This window comes from Parus major, chromosome Z (genome assembly GCF_001522545.3).
Source record: "Parus major isolate Abel chromosome Z, Parus_major1.1, whole genome shotgun sequence".
Lineage (NCBI taxonomy): Eukaryota > Metazoa > Chordata > Aves > Passeriformes > Paridae > Parus > Parus major.
In genome coordinates this window covers 20,872,206-20,893,757 of record NC_031799.1, presented here as the reverse complement: position 1 = coordinate 20,893,757, position 21,552 = coordinate 20,872,206, and the positions used below count along the sequence as shown (strand labels likewise).

The 21,552-nt window shown below is 38.0% G+C and overlaps 1 protein-coding gene across 7 annotated transcripts in view; it reads right to left on the bottom strand.

Moving 5' to 3' along the window:
• Positions 1–21,552, bottom strand: part of MAST4 (microtubule associated serine/threonine kinase family member 4) — a 279,747-nt gene that overhangs the window by 80,410 nt on the left and 177,785 nt on the right. The window contains exon 1 of one of the 7 annotated variants that reach the window (XM_015653498.3): positions 21,093–21,333. The exons of 5 other annotated variants lie outside the window; for them this stretch is intronic. In XM_015653498.3, the coding sequence (XP_015508984.1) occupies positions 21,093–21,184 (92 nt within the window). In that variant the 5' untranslated portion in view covers positions 21,185–21,333. Of the gene's footprint in view, positions 1–21,092; positions 21,334–21,552 lie in introns of those variants that run through there. One more of the 7 variants, XM_015653499.1, reaches the window with a different exon arrangement.

The window sequence follows — 21,552 nt, the reverse complement described above, 5'->3', positions numbered from 1 at the left end:
CCCCTATGGGGAACAATAACCTTTTCCACATTTACATTGAACAAAGCAGTCAATTTACTGGCAACTTTTACTCACTCAGTCCCTTCAAAAAAATAACACCAAATAAAACCAATAAACAAATGGGTCCTATTCCAGCCATATTTCCTTTGAACAACATCCATCCAGACTCGAGGATTAACCACAGCCAATTCCCCGGGACATTTCAGTACTGACACGGAGCCAAGCACATATGCTGAGTTTTCTGTAACTCCAGTTGAAACTGAGGCCGCCAAGTTCAGAATTTAGATAAAACACAGGAGTGTATCCAAATTACAGACCAAAGACCTGTTTTTCCTCTTACCTGCCACAATGAAACCCTGGTCACCTTCTCTTCAGCTTTCTCATTCTGTTTTCCTCTTAGACCTACCCCTTCTTGGGCTTCTTTGCTTCTTACTTGCTCGAAGCACCACTATTCCTAACCTACCATGAATCTAGGTATCAGCAGGTCAGGATGATAAGCCATACAGGCCCTCTTCATAGCAGTGAGCACATTCCCCATATAGCATGGAGAGGAACTTTAAGGAATGCCTCTCTTGGCTAAAAGTGTCTGCATGGCATCAACACTCAAGAAGTCCCAGTGGGCTAAAGTCTGTCATGTTTTGAAATTAGGTAGTTACAAGCAGCCAGCCTAAAAAACATCTACTTCCTTGGTAGATGTCTAAGAGACACCACAAAATGACTAATCCATTTCCAGTTGGGGGAATAAAACAAGAGACTATTGAGTTTGCCCTGCTTCTTGCTATGGAAGTTGTGCTTCAGCTTCCTTCCAACCTCCTCTATTTGGTGGTACCTGTTAAAAAAATTTATGTTGCGTAGGCTACTTTCACATAAAAAGAACCAGAAGCGTATTGAAACAGAAGTCTACACAGCGCCCTTTAACATATGAAACACTCCTTTGCACTGTACTCCAGAGACTCACCCCTGAAGAAAAGCCAGTGAGAGAAAGTCCTAGAAATATTTTTTTCCTATATTATTTTACAGTATTTTTAGAACACTTTTAATTTTTTTCCCCTTTGTTTTCTACACCTCTCCCCCACCTTTTTTTCTCCTAATAATCTTCACATAGTAGAACTAAAGTAGTCACATCCTAAAATTCAAGGGTAGGAGATTGGGAGCTGCTTGAAGGAGACAGATTTTATACCATTTTATGTTCTAATTCAGTAGTTCTCTTCTGGTTTAACCCCCTAATTATAATAATTACACTTGCCTCCTTCCTCTTGTAATTAAGAAAAACCAATTCATTTTTACTCAAAAGAGCAGTGAGTCCAGAGAGCACAGGATTGCTTCTTTCCTTCTTTGATAAATGTGGTAGGCTCCCATCCTCTCAAAACTATGGGGCTGCACACGATGGATTAAATGTGCTGCCTTCAAACCTTTAGCAAATACTACCAAAGACTTAAGAAATTAACAGATTAGATGTCAGTGCAATGCACCTGACAGAAGGAAAACTATACAGCAGATCAAATACAGTAGCCAAAGAGTCTGAATTCTTTTGTTATTATACCCAGCAGTACAAGAGTCTGAATTTTTATTCCTGCTTGCACAGGATTCCCACTTGGCCAAGGGAAAAAACACAGGAGGGAAAAGCATTTAAGGATAGTCCCCAGTAGAAGACACATGCTCCTACTAAGAACAAAAAGTTACTTCTTAACCTCTTGAGAATCAGAAGTGGGGATACACATCTACAGACTGGAAAGCACTACAGTGATTAAACACAGGGGCCTACTGAGCATTTGACATGTGAGGGAAATGAGCTTCATCCTTTCAGCAGCACTGTGGCACTAATTGCTATGGTTTATCTTCTTTCTTCATGCAAATATAAGAGTCGCCAAAAATTTGCAATAAATGCCTAATTTTAAACAATGTGATGTAAATTTGCATCTTTTCTTTAAGGGAATCAATGCAAGTAACAGGAAAAGTGGTCTTATTCCTTTTCCCTTCTCAGGTTTTAAAAAACACAAGAGACAGTATTATATAACTAAAGTGTCACACCTTCTATACAAGAAATTTAACACTTTGCAATTCATGTTCTGTCTTGCCTTTTGTTGGCTATAAGTGGTCAGTAATGCTTAAGCAGTTAATGCATTGGACTTAATGAAAATGAGAAAAAAACCTTAAAAAATTAAAACCATTATTTAAGGCAAAAATATGGGTGTTTGAAAAGTATGTCCTTTACTGGTTAGGAGACTGAATATGAACAATTAAGTGGAAGGCATTCAACCTCAAAACTATGTTCCCACAAGACCTCTGGCAGCACCATCAGTGTCCCACATTTGAGCATGCACACATTGACTGCAGCTCAGAAATTCACTTTGCAAACAAAAGACCCTCCTATCTTTAGTGAGACCCACATTCTCCTTCCCTCCCACTGACAGCTGACCAAAAGTTTTTTAATTAAATCATAATTAAGCATCTAGAAGCATTATTTTCCCAGGGGAAGGTGAAAAAAAAATCCATTCACTGTGCCCATTCAAGCTGTTGGTCTCTGTTGAGCCAGTGGCAGAGAGCATCAATTAATGCCAGCTATGGCAGCTTTCATCAAGGGGGTGCTTGTTCTGCAGGAACCAGACGTCTGCAAATTTATGCTAAAAGGTAAGTGACCAAACACACCACAGTCGCAATGTTAAGACACCACTACACATTTACCTGCAGCCAGCAAGGTGGCTTTCCCCACCAGTCATATGGAGCAGTAAAAAAGTCTGTGTTGGAGTTTACAAACACAGTTATACCCCTTTAGTAGCAAAGCAATAAATAACAGTTATAAAAAATGTGTATATCTGATCTAGCTTTTTTCCCAGATTAAAACCGAATTTATGTAACAGACATAACTACTGATCATTACTTTTTATTTAACAAAGACCCATGAGAAATTTAACAGAAAAAAATGAAGTATATGCTGCTCACAGTTGACACCATTTACAAATGTACATAAATCATTTCTTCTCCTCACAAATTTGTATTAGATATAGTGTCCACACTTAAAACAGACAGCTGTTTATCTAAACTGGTATAGTCAAATAAGCATAGCTCCCTTCTAAAGACCAAGTTACACCATAGATAAAAGTCAGAATGGTTCAGAATTTCCCCATATGGAAATAAAAATGAGCCATGAGAATACAAACTGCCTTTTTCAACTGCAATTGTGTACTAAGAAAGCCGAGTCAGCAAGATTAACTTGAAGCTAGCTACAGCTCAAATTATCATCCCTGTATAAAACCCAGCACCCAGAATAAGTCTGGGAGCAAACTTCAGCTCCACATGGCAATATAGCTACTGAGGAAAGCAACCTATTGCACACGTAGATCATCACACTGTGTAGTCACAGTGAGGTAATTGGAAATGTCTGAATAATCTCTAGTGAAGCAATTTAAACATTCCAAGCACAGTCATGAGTGGGGATGACAACTCAAGGCTTCTGACATCTACTTTTCTTTTTTTTTTTCTTTTTTTTTTTTTAATGTTAATGCTTAATCATCAAGCACCACACAAGCCAGGAAAGACCAGATGATTGATGTGTTTCAGTGTGCTGCCACAGACCTGCACGATATGTGCACATTTATAGTATTAAAAATAGTGTGGTGTGGTACTGAAAATAAGTTTCAGTGGCATATGCTTCATGTTTCAAGTGACTGGATTATTCAGTGAGGTCAGAAACAAATTATCTAGGCCACTGCAAATAAAGTACTGATAAAGCATTCGTGTCATGTCATCAAACATCCCTTCCTTCTGACATGCTGTGCCACTTGAGTAATCCAAGTCTCTGAATCACAAACCCTGTTCAATTTTAGAACCCCTTAAGCCTAAGATAGGTTTTCTGCAGATCAAAACACCATAGTGCTGGGTTGTGACCTCTCATACAGGCTCTGAGAAAAAATGATGCATTACCCATGGAAACGGAAATCCTTCTCTGCAATTATATACTTTGAGCTCCCTCCCACAGCTGGTGACCCAGCACAACTAGAACACAATATGACTTTAAATTTATCCACCCGGTTATGCCTAATGAAAATCCAGTGAGTCAAACTGGAAAATTAGTAGCACCATCCTAGCAAAAAAGTACACATTCAACACTAGAAGTTTCCAAGTAGAGTGAAGCATATCAACATGAATTAATCTGGCCCACAAAATCCATTTCTAGTATGTCTTAAACAAGATTTCTTACTGTCAGTAAAGTTTCACAGAAAAAAATGGCATTTCCAGAACCAAGTAAGTTTGATTTCTCATTTGCATCTCTCCTGACCACTTCAATGACCACTGAAGTAACAGCTTATTCTCTCATGAAAATCCAAGAACACATAAACAAGACCCAAAAAAAAGGTAGAACTTGTATACATTATATAGACTAGACTTAAATCTATACATCAATACAGAATACAGAGATAAGGCTAAGACAATCTCAAACATGCTACAGAGTATATAAGCAATTAACAAAAACAACTTTTGCATGTACTTCACCACGTTAAAACACCCCTACTGGTGAAAGACTATTTTCACACTAAAGCAATGTACTAATTGCTCACAAATAGAAGTAGGTCACAGAAGATACATGAAAGCAAATGCCAGTGACTCAGTGTAGAAGGAAGAAGAAAAGGAAGAAAATGAAGCAAGGATATGATTTATAATGTGTAAATAGGTATGAGTTAATAGGAACAATTTCACAATGAAGATTTGTTTAATTCACCCTGATGTGTCAAGAATGAAGTATCACATAAAATGACTTGTAAAGCAACATCCACTATAAAGACAAAAAAGCAAGCAGCAGTAATTATAGTAAACATTCTAATTTTGAACACATCAGTTAACTTACTGTCTGTAGCCACAACCCACGTGACGCAGCCACTGCAATAGCTTAGTGCCAGATCTAGCAGTGCTACTGGCAGTAACAAGAACCACCTGAGAGGCTGCAGGAACTGCTGCTTGTTGAACCACGCAATGCAAAACAGTTAACAACATCTGTTTTTAAACTTAACCACTTAAACAGTATCTGCTCCAGTAAAAGCAGAATTGCTGACAAACTTGAAGGAGAGGAAAGCAAAGTGATTGCATTGCTGTTAAGTCTTATATAATGCAGTGCATGCAGTCTTCAAGTTCCATCTTCTGGATTCATACAGTGACTCAAATAGTCCAGGTTTTCAGTGTTTGAGGGAAGGCATTTATTATTGTTGGGTTTGGTTTTTTGCTTTGTGGTTTGACAGTTTTACTTGGAAGTTCATGTTTCAAGTCCTATTTTGGCAACAGAGAGATTTAAGATGAACAGTTAAGTATCTAAAAACAGGCACAATTAACTTCTGCTAAACTTTACAACGCAGTAATGAATTCCAAATAAAAAAGAACACCGGCTTGGATGCATATGAAGTTGAACAGTACAATCCAGTGTAAAGTCTGTCTTCTTTATACATCAATCTTTTCAAGAATATTGGAAATTTTATCACATAGTGAAAAATATCTCAAGATTTCATAATCCTGCAAGAACAGATCTGTATTGGCTTTTAAATTTCTGCTAAAACTCCACATTGCAGCAGTTGTCTGGGGCAGCAGAAACATGACAGTGGAAGAAGTAAACTGGAATGGGAATTTGTCTCGAAGTTGTCAATGAGGAGAGCTGAAGTCCTCCCACAAAAGGTGATTTTACATTAAGTCTTGCTGTTCATAAGCAGTTCATTACATAAAAGCTGTTAACTTGAACAAGGACCATGAAATTTACATGAAAACCTTGGGAAAAAATCATATTATGCTTGAACGGGTACATCAAAAAAGTAAAAATGGGATCCATAGTGAGAAAATTTCCCCCTTTCCTCAACTATAACTTGAAATACTACTACATCACATCACATTTCACAAATTCTCTAAGACATATTGCTCTGCTAACAAGTAACTCTCACATGGACAAGTTAAAATGGGGAGTTTACATACATCTTGTACTGCAGTAGGGTTACCGTCATCATTACTATTCTGGGTATTCACATCCGTGATTCCCCCGCTGAAAGAAGTCTTGCAGATCACCTGTCATCTTAAGCAGCATGGCTAAAGAGAAAAGAAAGCTGAACCTACAGTTTAAGGTAAATTTACTAGTTTTCATAGAGGAATACCCTGTTCCACTGAAAACAACTTTCACACACTGCCCATCTGACATAATAGAGACAGGTTTAATTAGAACTACACTTGGCATTCTGTGATCTCCTAACCCTCTCTGTAAGTAAGGAAGAATGTGCTGAGAGATTGAACATTAATTCTTCATTTCCTGTTTTTTGTAAAATAGAACCCCCGAACCTCTAATTTGGTTCAGTGGTTTAATGAAACATTAGATTTTCTATTAGCATAAGTTCTAGCTCAGCTTTTCAAATAATCATTACAAATGACCTCAGACTACATTCAATTTGAAAACCAAATGCAGGCATGCCTCTGAAAGACAAATTAATGTTAGCAAAAGTTTTTTTCTTAAATGTATTCAGTATAAAAGAATTGAGACATTTTTTCATGTTATCCTTTCTTCATATCATAACCATAAAAATTACCACTTTAAAGGTATAAATTTAATGATAAAGCATAAACATGAGTCAATTTTAACATAATAATATGTTTTTTAATCATCTCCCTTCTATAAATCCATAACTGAACATAAAATCAAAATGATTTTTCAATCCTTCAAAACCTCGATAAAGTCTGTGCGGGTAGGTAATGGTGGCATACAGGTTCAGGAGGGCTGTACAACTAGTTGGATGTACATATGGGTGTGTACCCAATTAAAAAGTGACTGATTGTTTTCTCAGCCTAGCTTACAGAATTCTGATTTGTTTTAATGGGGATATATAATCTCTTGCCTCACTGTGACTAGCCTAAATTTAGCTGACACAGGAAAACAATGACAATGAAATATTAAAAAATGACCAATTAAAAAAAACAAACCCAAGGTTATAACTGACAAGCTGGCATCCAAATCAGCATCAAAAAACTGGTGAAAAACAAATGCAATCTCATCATCTCTTCCTTCCAAAGTGCTTCATTAGGCTCCACACTACCATGGAGAGTATTTATTGAGTGACTCAGATTCTTATTTTCTTCATATTTTACAGAGAAATAGCATATCTTGTGCTCCTAATTTTTCTTTATTGTTTCTTTTTTTCCAGGAAAGAAACCCAAAGACCAGGATAGCAGCTTCACACCCATTTAACATAGAACAGATAAAATATCATTCTGCAAAAATCTGCTGAACTCCCAGAAGTTTCTGTAAGACTGAAGCTGGGTTAACATTACATTACTGATTGTTCTGTATCTGATATTACATCTTAGCCACTGAAGCATTTCCCACTCAGAGCTCTAAAAAGAAGTTCTAGTAATAACAATACCAGAATATAATATTCTGCTTTTAAATTCTGACTAGTCAGTATGTTATACGAGCCACATTTTTGAAACAGATAATGTAGTCACCCTCTCCAAAGGGCATATTGTGATGTTCCTGTTCACTAATGTCTCCCGGCACACTTTACCACAAGTAGAAATGCAGACACATGTCATTCACCAGTGCTGGAGACAGGAATCATGCTGCAGTGTGATACAAGGCCACACGTCACATTCTTTACAAGTCTAACTTTAACAGTCCAAACGCCTGCAGCCATACCGCCTCAGCCCTGCAATTTTTTCACATCTTGGGCTGTGCAGCACTGGGCTAACTAGCTGCTGCAGGAAATGATGATCACCTCCGAGTCAGAGCTAAGCACACACCCCAGCACAGTGCTGCAAGGCACAGTGCTGTTTTGCAGATGAATCTGGGCTGCCAACCACATGAGATCATTAGACATCATTTCTTTGAGTAAACGTAAATGCAGTGAAGCACACACTTGTGAGGAAACTTACTGAACATTCTGAAACCAAATCAACTGAATGTGTTTTCCTCAGTCCTGGGTTGCTCTTTGGGATCTCAACGAGCTAATTAAAGAAAAAGTCCAATTATTTAGAAAGCATATTTGTGCTAAGCATCCCCCTGATTACCTTAAACATTTCTCTGCCAATGCTTAATCTAAAACCAAGAATGTCTTCTGATTGAATAAAGAAAAAAAAACCACACACACAAAAAAAACCAACAAAAACAACCAACAACCTTCCCAAACTAATAAAAATAAGTCTGTACACACACTATGTATGTACAATTCACCAATCAAGAGAACTTAGCACCTCTGACAATAAACTGCGATGAGGAGGATTTCAGATTAACATGACGCAGCTTTAAATCACAGGCCAAGTATAAAAAGTAGGTAAACTATATTGATAATCTTGTTAAAAAGTTATCACCACTGAGGATGCAAAGAGAAGCATGGAAGTTCACTCCATTTGTTAAGGCGAATAATTGGTCTGTGGCCACATTAAAGATTAGAAGTCATTATTTCATGTTCAAACAACTAAATTACACCCTCAAGATACTTACAAATGTTTTGTTTTTTTTTTTTTAAGTACTCATCTTAGGTCAATATGGTCATTCTGTACATTCAGTGTGCTGACAGAGGGAAGGGGAAAAAAAACAGTAAGCCTTAAACATAGTCTGCCGTGTTACAGTGTAACAGGAGGGTACCTTCCAGCTTAGTTCAAACACATTAAATCAATAGAAATTAATCATACATTATGTTTAAATCATATATTCTTGAAAACCTTGGTAACCACTAAACTCACCAAGTACATTAACACTATTGTACATTTTCTATTCCAGAGTTAACAGCAGAAAATGTGTGATAAAGATAATCTGCAGTTTTGTTTTTCTACACATCTTATCTTTTACAAGGACATATGAAAACAGGAAATCATAGGTGCTCCTATGTATGTCTCTAGAGCCATGTGGTTATTACTTACAGCCAAAAAAGGCAAACTATGCTACTATAGGTAGAGATAATGGTGCTTCTTTGTTGAAAAGTCAAAAAATTACAGGTGTTTTAACTCGTGATTTTATCTAAAATAATGACTGGATTATTTTCTTTGTTCTTGAACACTTTACAATGGTTTCAGATTATTTCAGCCTTTTTCCTCTAGGCTGCAATGGAGTGAATCTGAAGAAACTCTGAAAAAACAGCCAGCTTTGTCCCAAGACGAGTAAAAGAGAAATATTTTGAGAGATTTGTCATAACTGAGGAAACCCCACATTTTCTACTTTCAAGAACAAAACCACTTGGGTCCCTCATGCAACAGCGGAGCCCAATGGAGAGAAGCATTATTATTTCTTACATATGCAGCTGTGCTACAAGTCTCTATTGCTCTCCACATCGCAGGAACACAACAAAGGACAGCCTCCACTCTGAAGAGCTTACACAAGCCCAAAAACCCAGGCTCAATACATAGACCAGACAAACATATCCAACAGGTTACAATAGGGTGTGGATGAGGTAAGGTGACAAAAAAGGGTGTGCTACAATTTTTGCCCATCAGGAAGAGTAATCACCTCACTACTCATCTGGCCCATTAGCCCATTAGCTAATTTAAGGTTTCTATTTGCATCACAGCAGAAGGATGCCTTAAGAAGGCATAAGGTTCATAAAGCATAAAACCACCATTTCTGCAGCCTTTGTTTTTGTTTGGAAAATATCTCAGGTCTTATGAACACCCCAGAGGGTTTGAGAGAAAGGAAAAAAAATGTGACACTGGTCAAAAAACTATTTCAGTGCCTCATAGTTGCAGCCAAGTCACAAAGACAAGAGCAATTTCACCTTCTACATGAGTTCTCTTTGTTCACTAAGTTTTTTATGAGACAACAGTAGCTCTTACTTTTGACAGGACCTGGAAGAATTTATTTACCTAATAAAAGTAGAAGCTAGTAAATTAATCAGAGTTGTAATAATAAAAAAGGACAATTAAAAACCAAATGCCTTAAAAGCAAAAAATCTGATACTGCATGTCTTATCCAAAGAACGCGAAGTACCACATTCCTTCCAAATCCTATTGTAATGAACTGTCTTTTAAATACTTAGACTTCAAGTCCTATACTCATGTGTCTTCACTTATCTTGAATAGGTATATTGATAATATTTATTGCCTTTGCCCTATGTATGGTTAATATAAAGTGAAATCATCTACTCTATGAGTTTTATATTTACAGAATCTTGGTATCTATTAGTAAAATGGTTTTATAAAATAATATAAATTTTGTAGGAAAACACAGCACAAACTGTTCAGGTGAAAAAATCTATAAATGTATGAAAACTAGAATGAAAACTGTTGGGGAGTAGGATAGCAACAAAAACTTTGTCTCTATACTTGCTTTTGGTTGTGCAGCATTATGTGCCTTCCTGCTGTGACTTCAGAGGCCACTATGCAATGCAGAACAATGAACAAGTTCTCAAACTAATCCTTCCTCTAATGTTAAAATGCCAGTAATTAAAAAATTTGATTTTTTCCATATAAACTGGGCAACACACTTTCATAATTCTTTAACTTCTATTACATGCATGTTTAACATGCCTATTTATATAATAGCAACATCTTTGTGTAAATTTTTTTATTTAAAAATGCTTAAATTGTAACTTTCAATCATCTGAAACTTGGCAGATTTCTACAGGCATATGCTTACCCCTATACCAAAGCAATGTTCAGCAGCAAGTCATTGTATTAGGGTGCTGGATTTTTAATATGCACTGGGTGTTCCTGCCACATCCTCCTGTTCATACTGCATTGTGCTTTACTTCATTCCAATTTTATTTTTTTGGCAATGATTTAGCTGATTTACCTACAAGATAAACCTGGGAGCAGCTCTACAAGTAGCTTAAGAGTCTCCATTAACAAGACCGATGGGACACTTTTGCCTCCTGCCGCACTACAGTGTTTTAGCAACACCTCAGCAGGACACATTCCTTCACACAACTCCCACACCCTTCCATCTTTTCAGACAGTCTGTCACACCTAGGAGAGAAAAACAGCACACAGCTTCCCCCTCTAAGTCCTTATACACATCACATCCTACACTCCCACAGGAGGGACCTGAGCCAAGCACTCCCACCACACAAAGAGGCCAGACCACGCTGTCAGCCAGCTTCCAGGGGCAGGTGTCTTTTAGAAAACACAATGCTATTGTTCCCTCAGTATGACTTGAAGGGAGAATTAATTTTTCCATACCAACTGAGGCAGAAAATGCTGACAGTCCTTTGGACCTCTCTTTAGATTGTTTCCATCTACTAATACCCATCTGGTGACCCCTGTACTGGATTTAGGCAATCACAGTCACAAAGAATATACTGAACAATTTCTGCATTTATGAAGAGACTGGCCCAGTATCTCTGAGGCTATTACTAAGTTAGTGTGAAAGAAAATAGCAACATCAATAAATCAGCAGTGGGAAAACACAGCTCACTTAAGGAACAACAAGAAACAAAAGAAAGCTGTCCTGAGCAGTGTTAAATCTTTCAGATTTTGCTAAACTCATCAATGATTAAACAAACAGGTTACCTTATCTGGGAGGGCCAGATTACTAAATCTCTAACACTATTACTCTGTGTCTTGCTTCCTGTAGAATGTCAGAGTAGGTGATCTTACTGGTTTCTTCTTGCCTTATAATTTATGAATCAGAAGAAGGAAACACATGATCGCTAGAAGGTATTAATTTGTAGATAATACTGAATGCTTAGGTCTGACCCACACAAACAATTTGCATATTTTAAAAAGTAACCTAGTATATTCATATACACTAGCATTTTTTGTATTTCCTTTACAGAAAAGGAGAAAAAATAAGAAAAAAAAAGCATTTTGCTCTTCTATGATTTGAAGAAGACACAGAAGAAATAATGTGAAGATAGTTTTCAAACTTGAAAAGAACTCAACCAAACCAAATAAAGAAAAAAAGAAAAAGAAAAAGAAAAAGAAAACACAAAAAACCCCAACCAAACAGGAAGAAGTTCCATTTTTCTGTTTTTCAATTTTTCCCACAGACAGAAATCAAAGCCTTTCAAATATGGTAATATTTTGACATTTGATAAGACAGAATAACACATCTAAGACACAACTGAGCAGCAAGAAGAAACTAAACAGAAATGCATTTCCCAACAGAAGCGCACTCCAGATACTTGTAGGTCACAGATGGGGAGCAAATGCCTCCAAACTCAACAGTTCAGTCATCAAAACATGGCAAAAGGGCCAGGGATGAAGCCAAATCACCAAGCCTCATGTAAGAAAAAAAATATATAATGCAAGCTTACTTCAAAAAAGTGTTATATATATTCTGTGTTCATTATGTGGGTAATGCAAAAGATGCTCTGGTAAGACCTGATGGTGCAGTGAACTGACATAATCATCTTTTGTGTGTTTGTAGACAAGGTGAACAGAGCACACTGGACTTGTCTGACTGCTTTTGCTTCTACTGTTACAGCACTTATGGAAATTCCCTTGACATACCCATGCATAAGAACAAGCTAGACAGGCCTAGAGTCACTGAAAAGGCAAATTTGTAAAACAAACATACACCATCTACTTTTCATAACTCCAAGAGAATTACAAGTATTAATACAAAGGATATTTGTTAATTACAACTTCTCACTAAACAGCACTGTCTGGATGAAGGAGATACTAATCAAGCATTCTTCTTTTGGTTTCCCAAAAAGGGAATTTTAAGAACCCATGTATTGATGATTTACATTATGAAAACCATGCTGAAGACAAATTCTGGTAAACATCAAGACATCTTTTTCTTTCATCTGTTGAAAGAAACGTGTCTGATTTATTCTCACCATCAGTATTTAACTTCTGTTTCATCAAGGACTGGAAGGTTTATGTTTGAACTATACAAAATCTGTAAAGAGGTATTTATTAACTGAAAATTCTAATAATGATTTTTGCTTTTTCTCTGTCAGCACATACTGTAATCAACAGGAAACAGCCCATATCAGAACTTCAACAGACCTTCACTCTAGATGGCTAGGTTCATTGATATTAACGAGTACACTGTTTAATTCAATGATGTGTATCTTTTGACAAATAATTCTGTCAAGAGAATAACCAGGGGGCCTGCATATTATATGGATCCATGTCCTCTGACTGAATCACAACACTGTATCTTCTACAATGCTCCTGTACAATTTTCATTTCTCATACTCCATTTGCTCTCCAAGCCCCCTTTGAGGCCAGCTTCCCTCACTGTTGTTCAGCTATCCATAGTGCAAGAGATGGTTCATAGAGCCACTTGATAAGCCATTTCTGGAAGACACTGATGGCACTTCTAGGCTTGAAGAAGGAAGGTTCCAGGGTTAAAGCACATGCTTTAAAAACACGGTATTCTTAGGACTACCTTTTTTTTTACTGTTGAGGTTTCTGTATACTTTTATGTGGGAATACCTTTCCAGAACATTCTAGCATTTCATCTAATAACTAGCTCCAAATGGATTTTAAGAGTAGGAAGAATTTAAATTAGAAGCCAATTCATTATACTCAAATTTATTAAAGGAAGTTCAAACTACTATACCCATCTTCCCTATAATAACTTTAGAACTTAGAACGGATGCTTAAAAACATAATTTTTAAGTGTATTTCAAAAACAAAGTAAACGCTTCTTAGAGAAATCCAGATCTGATGAATAGCTTTAATAAAACAAGTAATTATCCTTGTTAATATAAACTCCTCTCTTCCAAGCATGCATGAAAAGAAAATGCCAATAAGCCAAACAATAAGAGCACTGCAAGTTGTTCCACATATCAAATCTATCTCCTGTGAGAAGTTATAAGCCCACTACAAATGTCATACAGGAATTGGGCCCAGCAGCCCAGAGAGGAAAGACTGACAAGGCATTGCTCCCAAATGCATGCAAAAAAGCAGCCAGGGAAGAATAAAGAAATCTACCTACAACAGTTTCAGTTATGCATATCTTGAGCGCCTCTTCAAATAACCACAGGTAGTAAGTACCAGCATCCACCAAGATAACTTTTAATTTATTAGTTCTCTCAAGGTGAGCTTCCAGACCAAACCAATTGCCATTTACTCAAGAAAAAAAAGACTCAGATTATATGGTATTTCAAAATGTAAACACTACACTAGCTTGAATTAGTCTAGTTAATTTTTTTTTTCCCTAGTTCCAACACCCCTGCCATCAGCAGGGACACCATGTATTCTGATACATATGAAAATTAAATATAAACAAAAATATTGACATTTTGTCTCCGATCTCAAAGCAGGTAAGTTTATATTCATGTATGTCTGCCAAAACCAAAAGATAACAATTTTGTCAGATACATAAAAAACATTCAGACTAATCTTGTTTCTTATTGACAAAAAAAAACTGCATTTGTTCTACAACCAACCATCTTACTCCCTTGAGAGAAATAGTATTTTTTTAAAATTCTGGAACACACTCTGAAATACTATAATCAAATACTAAGAGAACTGAGGGTATATACATTTTTACTCAACTAAATAATTTCAATGCTTAACACTTCACACTATTTGTTTCAGTAAATTAAGCAGCAACAGGAATGGCATTCCTTCAGCCAATACCCTTGACTTTACACGGGACTACCTTAGTCTACCCATCGTTTAATAAAATAGATTTTATGTGGTTTTGATTTTTCCATACTTGGACATTAATAATTATGTTTCAAACCAGTCTAGTTAGAAAAGACAGACTCTTTGATTATATCTATCTATACACACTTATAAAGCCATTTCCATAGCTGTAAGCAGTGCCTCATTTGACATAATTTTCAGCTTTTTTTGAGGGAGGAAAACAAAATTCATAGTGGGTCGTCATTTAAAAAATTTTCTTTGATACGTTCAAGTCAAATGTTAGAGATCAAAAGCTGTAAAATTTCACAATGACCACAGATGCAAAGGTTCAAAGGAAAAAAATTCTCTGAAAGGTCATTTTCAAGAGAAAATCCAGGCACCATCACTGAATGCAACACATTCAGTGTTGAATAAGGCTGAATCAAAGACAGTGAACTTTCTGATTCTCCTCAGACATGCATCTCTCCTGGTTCCATCCCAGTGTTCCTCCAAACAAATCTAGTTCCTACTAAACCTCTTCTAATGGCATGTAACATCACAACCCTGATCCTGGTCTACAGCCTATAGATCATGTGAAAATACACACAGCATGACTGCTGTGTTTTACATAATTTTCAGTGTGATCTGTTTAATACACTTAATTTAAAATGTTCAATCTAAACCAGTTATGATCACCTTCATATTCTAAACACCGTGTTTAGACACACTCAAAATATTGAGTGATTCCACCTTCAGAACTAACAAAATCATTACAATTCCTGCACAATGACATTTAACAAACTCACAGAATCACAGAATGGGTGAAGTTGGAATCTGAAGATCACAGTGGCTCAACCTCCCTGCTCACGCAGGGCAATCCTTGTGCCATGAGCACATGACACAGGATTGTGTCCAGGCAGTTCTTGAGTATCTCCAGTGAGGGACACTCCACACCCTCCCTGGGCAATCTGTTCCTGTGCAGTCACCTGCACAGTAAAGAAGTTCTTTCTCATGTTCAGCTGGAACTTCCTGGGCATCAGTTTCTGCCCATTATGTCTTGTCCTGCTGCTCAGCACCACTGAGAAGAGCCCAATCTACCCTCTTGAAACCTATCCTTTAGATATTTGTACACATTAATGAGGGTCCCTCTCAGTTGTCTCTCCTTGAGGCTGAACAGGCCCAGCTCCCTCAGCCTTCTGTCATACGAGAGGTACTCCAGACCGCTCATCATCTCTGCAGCTTCTGATGGACCCACTCCAGGAGCTCCACGTCTCTCTTGTCCTGAGGAGCTAAGAACTGGACACAGCACTCCAGGTGAGGCCTCACCAGGGATGAGTACAGGGGCAGGATCACCATCCATGACCTGCTGACAATGCTCTTCCTAATGTCCCCCAGGATTCCATTGGCCTTCTTGGCCACCAGGACACACTGCTGGCTCATGGACAGCTTGTCCACCAGGAGCCCCAGGTCCTTCTCTGCAAAGCTCCCCCCCAGCAGGTTAGCCCTAGCCTGTGCTGGTGCCTGAGGTGATTCCTCCCCAGAAGCAGGACCCTGCACCTGCCCTTGCTGAATTTCAGATGGTTCTTCCCTGCCCAAATTAGTTGGAAACCTCCCTTGAAATCCACTTTTCAGACCACCATTTCCAGCTTTGAGAAAGAGCTACTAGAGGCAAGCCGATCAATCGGTATGCACAGCTACACAAGTCCACTAGTTAGCTTATCTCTAACAAAAGTTTGAAGCTCTCTGACAAGAGGTGCAGCAGAAGAGGCAACTATTAACAACTGCATGGATGAGCTCCTGTGTGCTTAACAAAACATGTGAGAAGGATGAGCCAAAGTCAAAAACAGCAGGATCTGTAATGACTGCAGAACATCAGTAGAAAATGTAAGCAAAGAGTGAATTTCTGTGTGCTGTGCCTAGACCATGTGGCATGTCCAAACAACCACAGCTCATGAAAGGATGTCTGAACTACTATCCTTTAAATTCTCTAGGTAAGAAAAACAAAGTCTCCTACCATGTCAGAGCAGATATTAACCACAACAGTGGAAAAAAAAAATAACAATTACAGCTTCTTTCAGTATATTCCAGCATTTTCCTAAGCTTTTTTCTTTTATTTTGTCATGTACCAACTTTCCTCAGGCTTTCTAAAATAAAACCCTTTGCTCACTTCTTAATGATCTTGACATAATTCTAATAAAATAACATTTTATCAGAGTGGAAACTGAGCAAAAAATAGCAGTATGGCCAGATGAATCCTCACCAGTCTGGTTGAAGCTAAAAAATAATGTTGGCTCATTCAGACTGTAAGAAGAAGCTGAATTAATTGCCTAAAGAAAATGATTGGTCAATTCAACAAACCAAAATAAAAATAACACTTTCAATTTAACGGTGAGACTGTAAAACTACTCCATAACAGACAGCCTTTACTGTGAATGAAAGGAAATACAATTACCAAGTTATATTAACATTTCACTAGGTAGTACAGAAAACAATGGGATCACTGGTCCAGCAGATTAACTTCTAACAAAACACATTCAATGGCAGTGCATTTGGAAGCACAGATAGTCTGCACAGATGTACTTCTTAATCCCCCCCAGTTCTGGGATAACCACCTTCTCTAAACTTACTCAACATTATTAGAATAATAGCTCCTCTGTCTTGCTTGTAGGAACTAAAGTGAATCGAGGTACTTGAAAGTCAAGAAACGGTGAAGCCCTACAAACTACCACACCTCCAAACATACATTGAAAACAACACAAATACATCAAAAAGAAATACTTTTTTAACAAAGTTTGAACTGATGTTTACTCTTATGCGTAAGTAAAAACTCTCCATTTGAACAGTTTCAACTGACATCAACATAATCAGACATCAGTTTTCTCATATTATCAACAGGACCATGTTGAACATCTGTTACTGAATTTAAAAATCCATTTACAATATTCTTTTAGTACCATTTGTTGACAGAGTTAAAAACCAATGTCTACATAAAAAACAACAGCGAGAGTTTACATCAGAATTTTAATATCACTGCCTTTTCGAACTACCAGATTAGAGACATTCAAAAAACCTGCTTTTCCAAGTAGCATGTTGTCCCAAAAATAACTGAACTACAATGAAGTTTGACTACTCTGTTCTCTGTGTTTCAAATAAGTTATAATTTCCCATTGTTTTTAAGGTTTGTGAAAGGTTATGAACTGTCATAACACATATTTGATGACTGATGAATATTTTCAACTCATATTATGAAGGACTCACTACCACTTTGGTGACTGTAAACAAATAAAATGAAGTTTAAACACAAATCATCTATGAGTCTACTTTGGTTCAGAAATAACTGGGCAAGAATTCATTAATTTCATGCCTTTGGGGAAAAAAAAAATCCCACTCTGACTCAAAGGAAGAACAATTGCACTAACATTGTTCCAGTGCAACTATCATAAAAAAAACAAGAGAAAAGGACACACAAAAAAAAGATCACTGGCTTGTTGGTTTTGTAAAAGATACACGGAAAATCAGATACGAAGAGTGCAAGTGTCAGAGAGAACCAAACATGTATCATAAAACAAAGCAGAAAGTAGCGATTTTTCCATGTGAGAAGAAGTGTATCTGTAGACATTTCCATAAGTAGATGTTGACACATAGATAGAGACCCTCTCTCTCTCACTCTAATTCTCTATATGGTCATACACATATTACTTCACTGTAAAAGCACTGTAAAAGCACTGTAAAAGTATAATCAATGGCACCTACAGTCTCATGGATTTTAGGAACAAATGCCACCAATTTATTATTGTAGATAATTTTCCTACCCACCAGTCCTGAAAACCCACTCCACTTGAACATCAGGCTGTGATACTTCTTATTCAGGTATCACTTCCCAAAGAGCTGCTGCAAGTGAAATTCAGCTAATGTCAACTGTTGGAAAACCTGAAGGAGCCTATCTCTTCATTCCTTACTTCTTAGAACCTCAAAGAGAGATATATGATTACATCAAGTAAATCTGTACAAAGACACAAAATTCATAGTGGTGGCAGACAATTCTCTTTATCCCAGGTTTTACGAAAGCAGGGTAGTGCTCAAAGAAACAAAAGAGTCTAGCAGGCCACAAAAATCTGGTAGCAGTGGTAAAAATAATTGAACAAGCAAAAGGAACCTGAGAGGTAACAGTGCCCAGACAAACCATAAAATTTTTGCTCTTAAATTGGCAAGGAGATCCAAAGCCAACTGCAGATACAACCAGAAAGAAACACTTCTTCAGAAGTTTTCCTGAAGCACCTAGGCAAGCACCAGGCTAGACAAGTTTCACAGGCAGTGTAACTATTAAGAAAAAATCTCCATTAAATCAATGGACCCAAAACTTTCACTTAAAGCCAAAAGGAGAATCAGATGGCAGGAACTAAACTTCCTTCAAATCTCACTCCTTAACCTACTCTTCAGGCATCTAAAATGCCCGGGAAGCTACACAACGTAAGTGGCAACCAGCAGCAACGTTAGAAAGAAAGGGAAGGCATCCTGTTAGCAAGTCAAGCTAAGTAAGTAGCTACCCGTACAGTTTTTGCATGCAGCTGCAGCTATGGCTGACTGAGCCTGTAAAGATAATACAGATGAGACACAGCACAGAACACGTATACCTGGATAGTACCCTAATTAATCCAAACCCATTTCTAAAGTGGAGTTAGGAGTATCTGTGCTATCCATGCTGGGTTTTATGCTTCTGACAGTTTTATTGCTCTGTAAGTTTTGTACCTTACATTAATAAATTAATTATGAGTATGGAGGGCAGAGGCAGGTCCACCTTTAAGATGAGAGTTGAAGAAGTGTGTGGAGAACCTTCCCCAAGAGACATCAACAGAGCAGATTCTGACATCCCACCACTCAGAAGACAGAACCAACCTGGTAAAGGAGGGTTATCTGGGCCCATTAAGAGTAAGTAGCCTTGAAATTCTAATGCTCACTTTTTCACTTCACAGTGCTGTGACACACTGTTTTGCCTACAGGGAGGGCATTAAATATTTAATATAATACGTCAAACGCTACTGCATACATGTATACATGTATATACAAGTACATACATGGCATGTACTATTCACTGACATACCATACATGTAATATGCTGAGACAATATTCAATGGTGCTTTAAAAAGTTTCAACAAACCTAGAACAGCATTGAATATGTTTGAAAAGCAGGAAGGCATCCAAATATATAAAACAACTTTATAAATATTATATTATATTATAAAAAATATAATTATATAAAAATATATTAAAAATATATTATATTATAAAAAACTTTATAAATATTATTTAATATTTAATTCACGCCTCATACCTTATTCATGGTAAATATTTATTTCATGCCTCTTGTGAGAGCTATGAAGATTCTCTCTTCCTCAACTTGCCACACAGCCATATGTTTGTAAAAGGTAGGTCTTCACACAGATACAAATCCAACTTAAGTAAGAACAGTGAAGACAATTTGAAAAAAACCTCTACACATCTCAGCAGAAAAATCCGTAAAACTATTTGGGTTCTCAGTTAATGTTCTGTGCGCGTGAAAAATTATTTAGAGGAGCGGGACAGAAATTATAAAATAACTCAGCATTTACAGCTACCCCAAGTAGAAGACACAAAGAACAGATGTTTACTGCAGGAATTGTTTTTTCATTGATGTCAAACAAGCCATTTGTTTTTCTTATTTTAAACTTTCTGCCATTAAATAGATAGTAATTTTCTTTTGAAAAAAAAATCACACGACAAATACTTAAAGCTTAGTAAAGTCCAACTTTGCTAAGCCTCTATCTTGCTTGCTTTGTGCCACCTTTTTAGCCAGCAGAAGAAATGTTTTACGCACATTCTCCAAAGACAATATGTAAGCCAATACTCCAGGTAGTTTCAGAGTCAGAAGAATGTCATAATTTAACACTACACCTGGTGTGTCTAAAAACGGCAGATGGGGTACTAGTGTACAAAGTTACAAACTTCTATACATCTTTTCTTTTCCTTGTGATAGGAATATATATTTAACTGAAAGGGCCACTATGGCACAAAAAATGACCATGATATGAAAGTTTGTCAGTCTTTTGCCCACTGATGGCAATTTTACTCAGGATTGACTATTTCCTTTTTTCCCCCTCCCGACAATAATGAAAATGCTACAGAAACAAAAAAAAAAAAAAAAAAAGGGCCATTCCTGTACTAACAAATATCAATCTAGACTGGTTTTAAAAAGGTACTTATGCAAACCTGTCCCTTTAAAAACACCGAACCAAACAGGCTATCTTGAGTTGTCCATATGAAGAATATCTGTTTTCAATAAAAGGTCGAATACCGGAGAGCAAGCTGGAAATGTCTTTAAGGGGGAAAAAATGAGGAGGGTAGAAGGGTTGGACAAAAGAAAGTATCTTATAAATAGAGGCAGAGTACTATGCAGCGTCTGGTTAGAAAAACCACCAGCAAGGGCCTCGCAAGGAGAGGCTCTCATCTCTCGCAGCTCCAGACCAGTAGAAGTCAGGAGGCCGCGGGTCCCGACGCCTTCCAAGGGCCCTTCTGCCGGGGACCAGGAAATCCAATGCGGCCGCTCCCGCGCACCTGGAGCGGCCGGCCTGCCTTACCTCTGAGTCCGGCGGAGCCGGCTGCCTCGCCGCAGGTGGGGCAGCGTGAAGTTGGAAAGCAGCGTCCAAAAACTAGGATCCGACATATCCATTTCTCTGCTTTTGAAAGCTTAATAATTCAGTGCCATAGTACGACGAGGAAGAGGAGGAAGGGACAGCAGCCCAGGGAAAGAGAGCGGGAAGGCAGCCAGCCTCCGTGAGGGCGGAAGGAGAGCAGAGATAGCAGCAACCCGAACCGACAGAAACTTTTCCGTGCGGCTGCTCCGCAAGTGCCGCCCCGCCCCGGCCATTGGCGGCCGCGCAGAGGCCACGCCGCTCCTCCCGCCCACCGCGGGTCAGAGCCCCCCGCGGGCCGGCCCGCACCCCTCACAGCCCCCGCGCCTCAGTCCGCACCCGGAACAGCACAGCACAGCCCCCGCGGGTCAGCCTGCACCTCTCACAGCCCCCGCGCCTCAGTCCG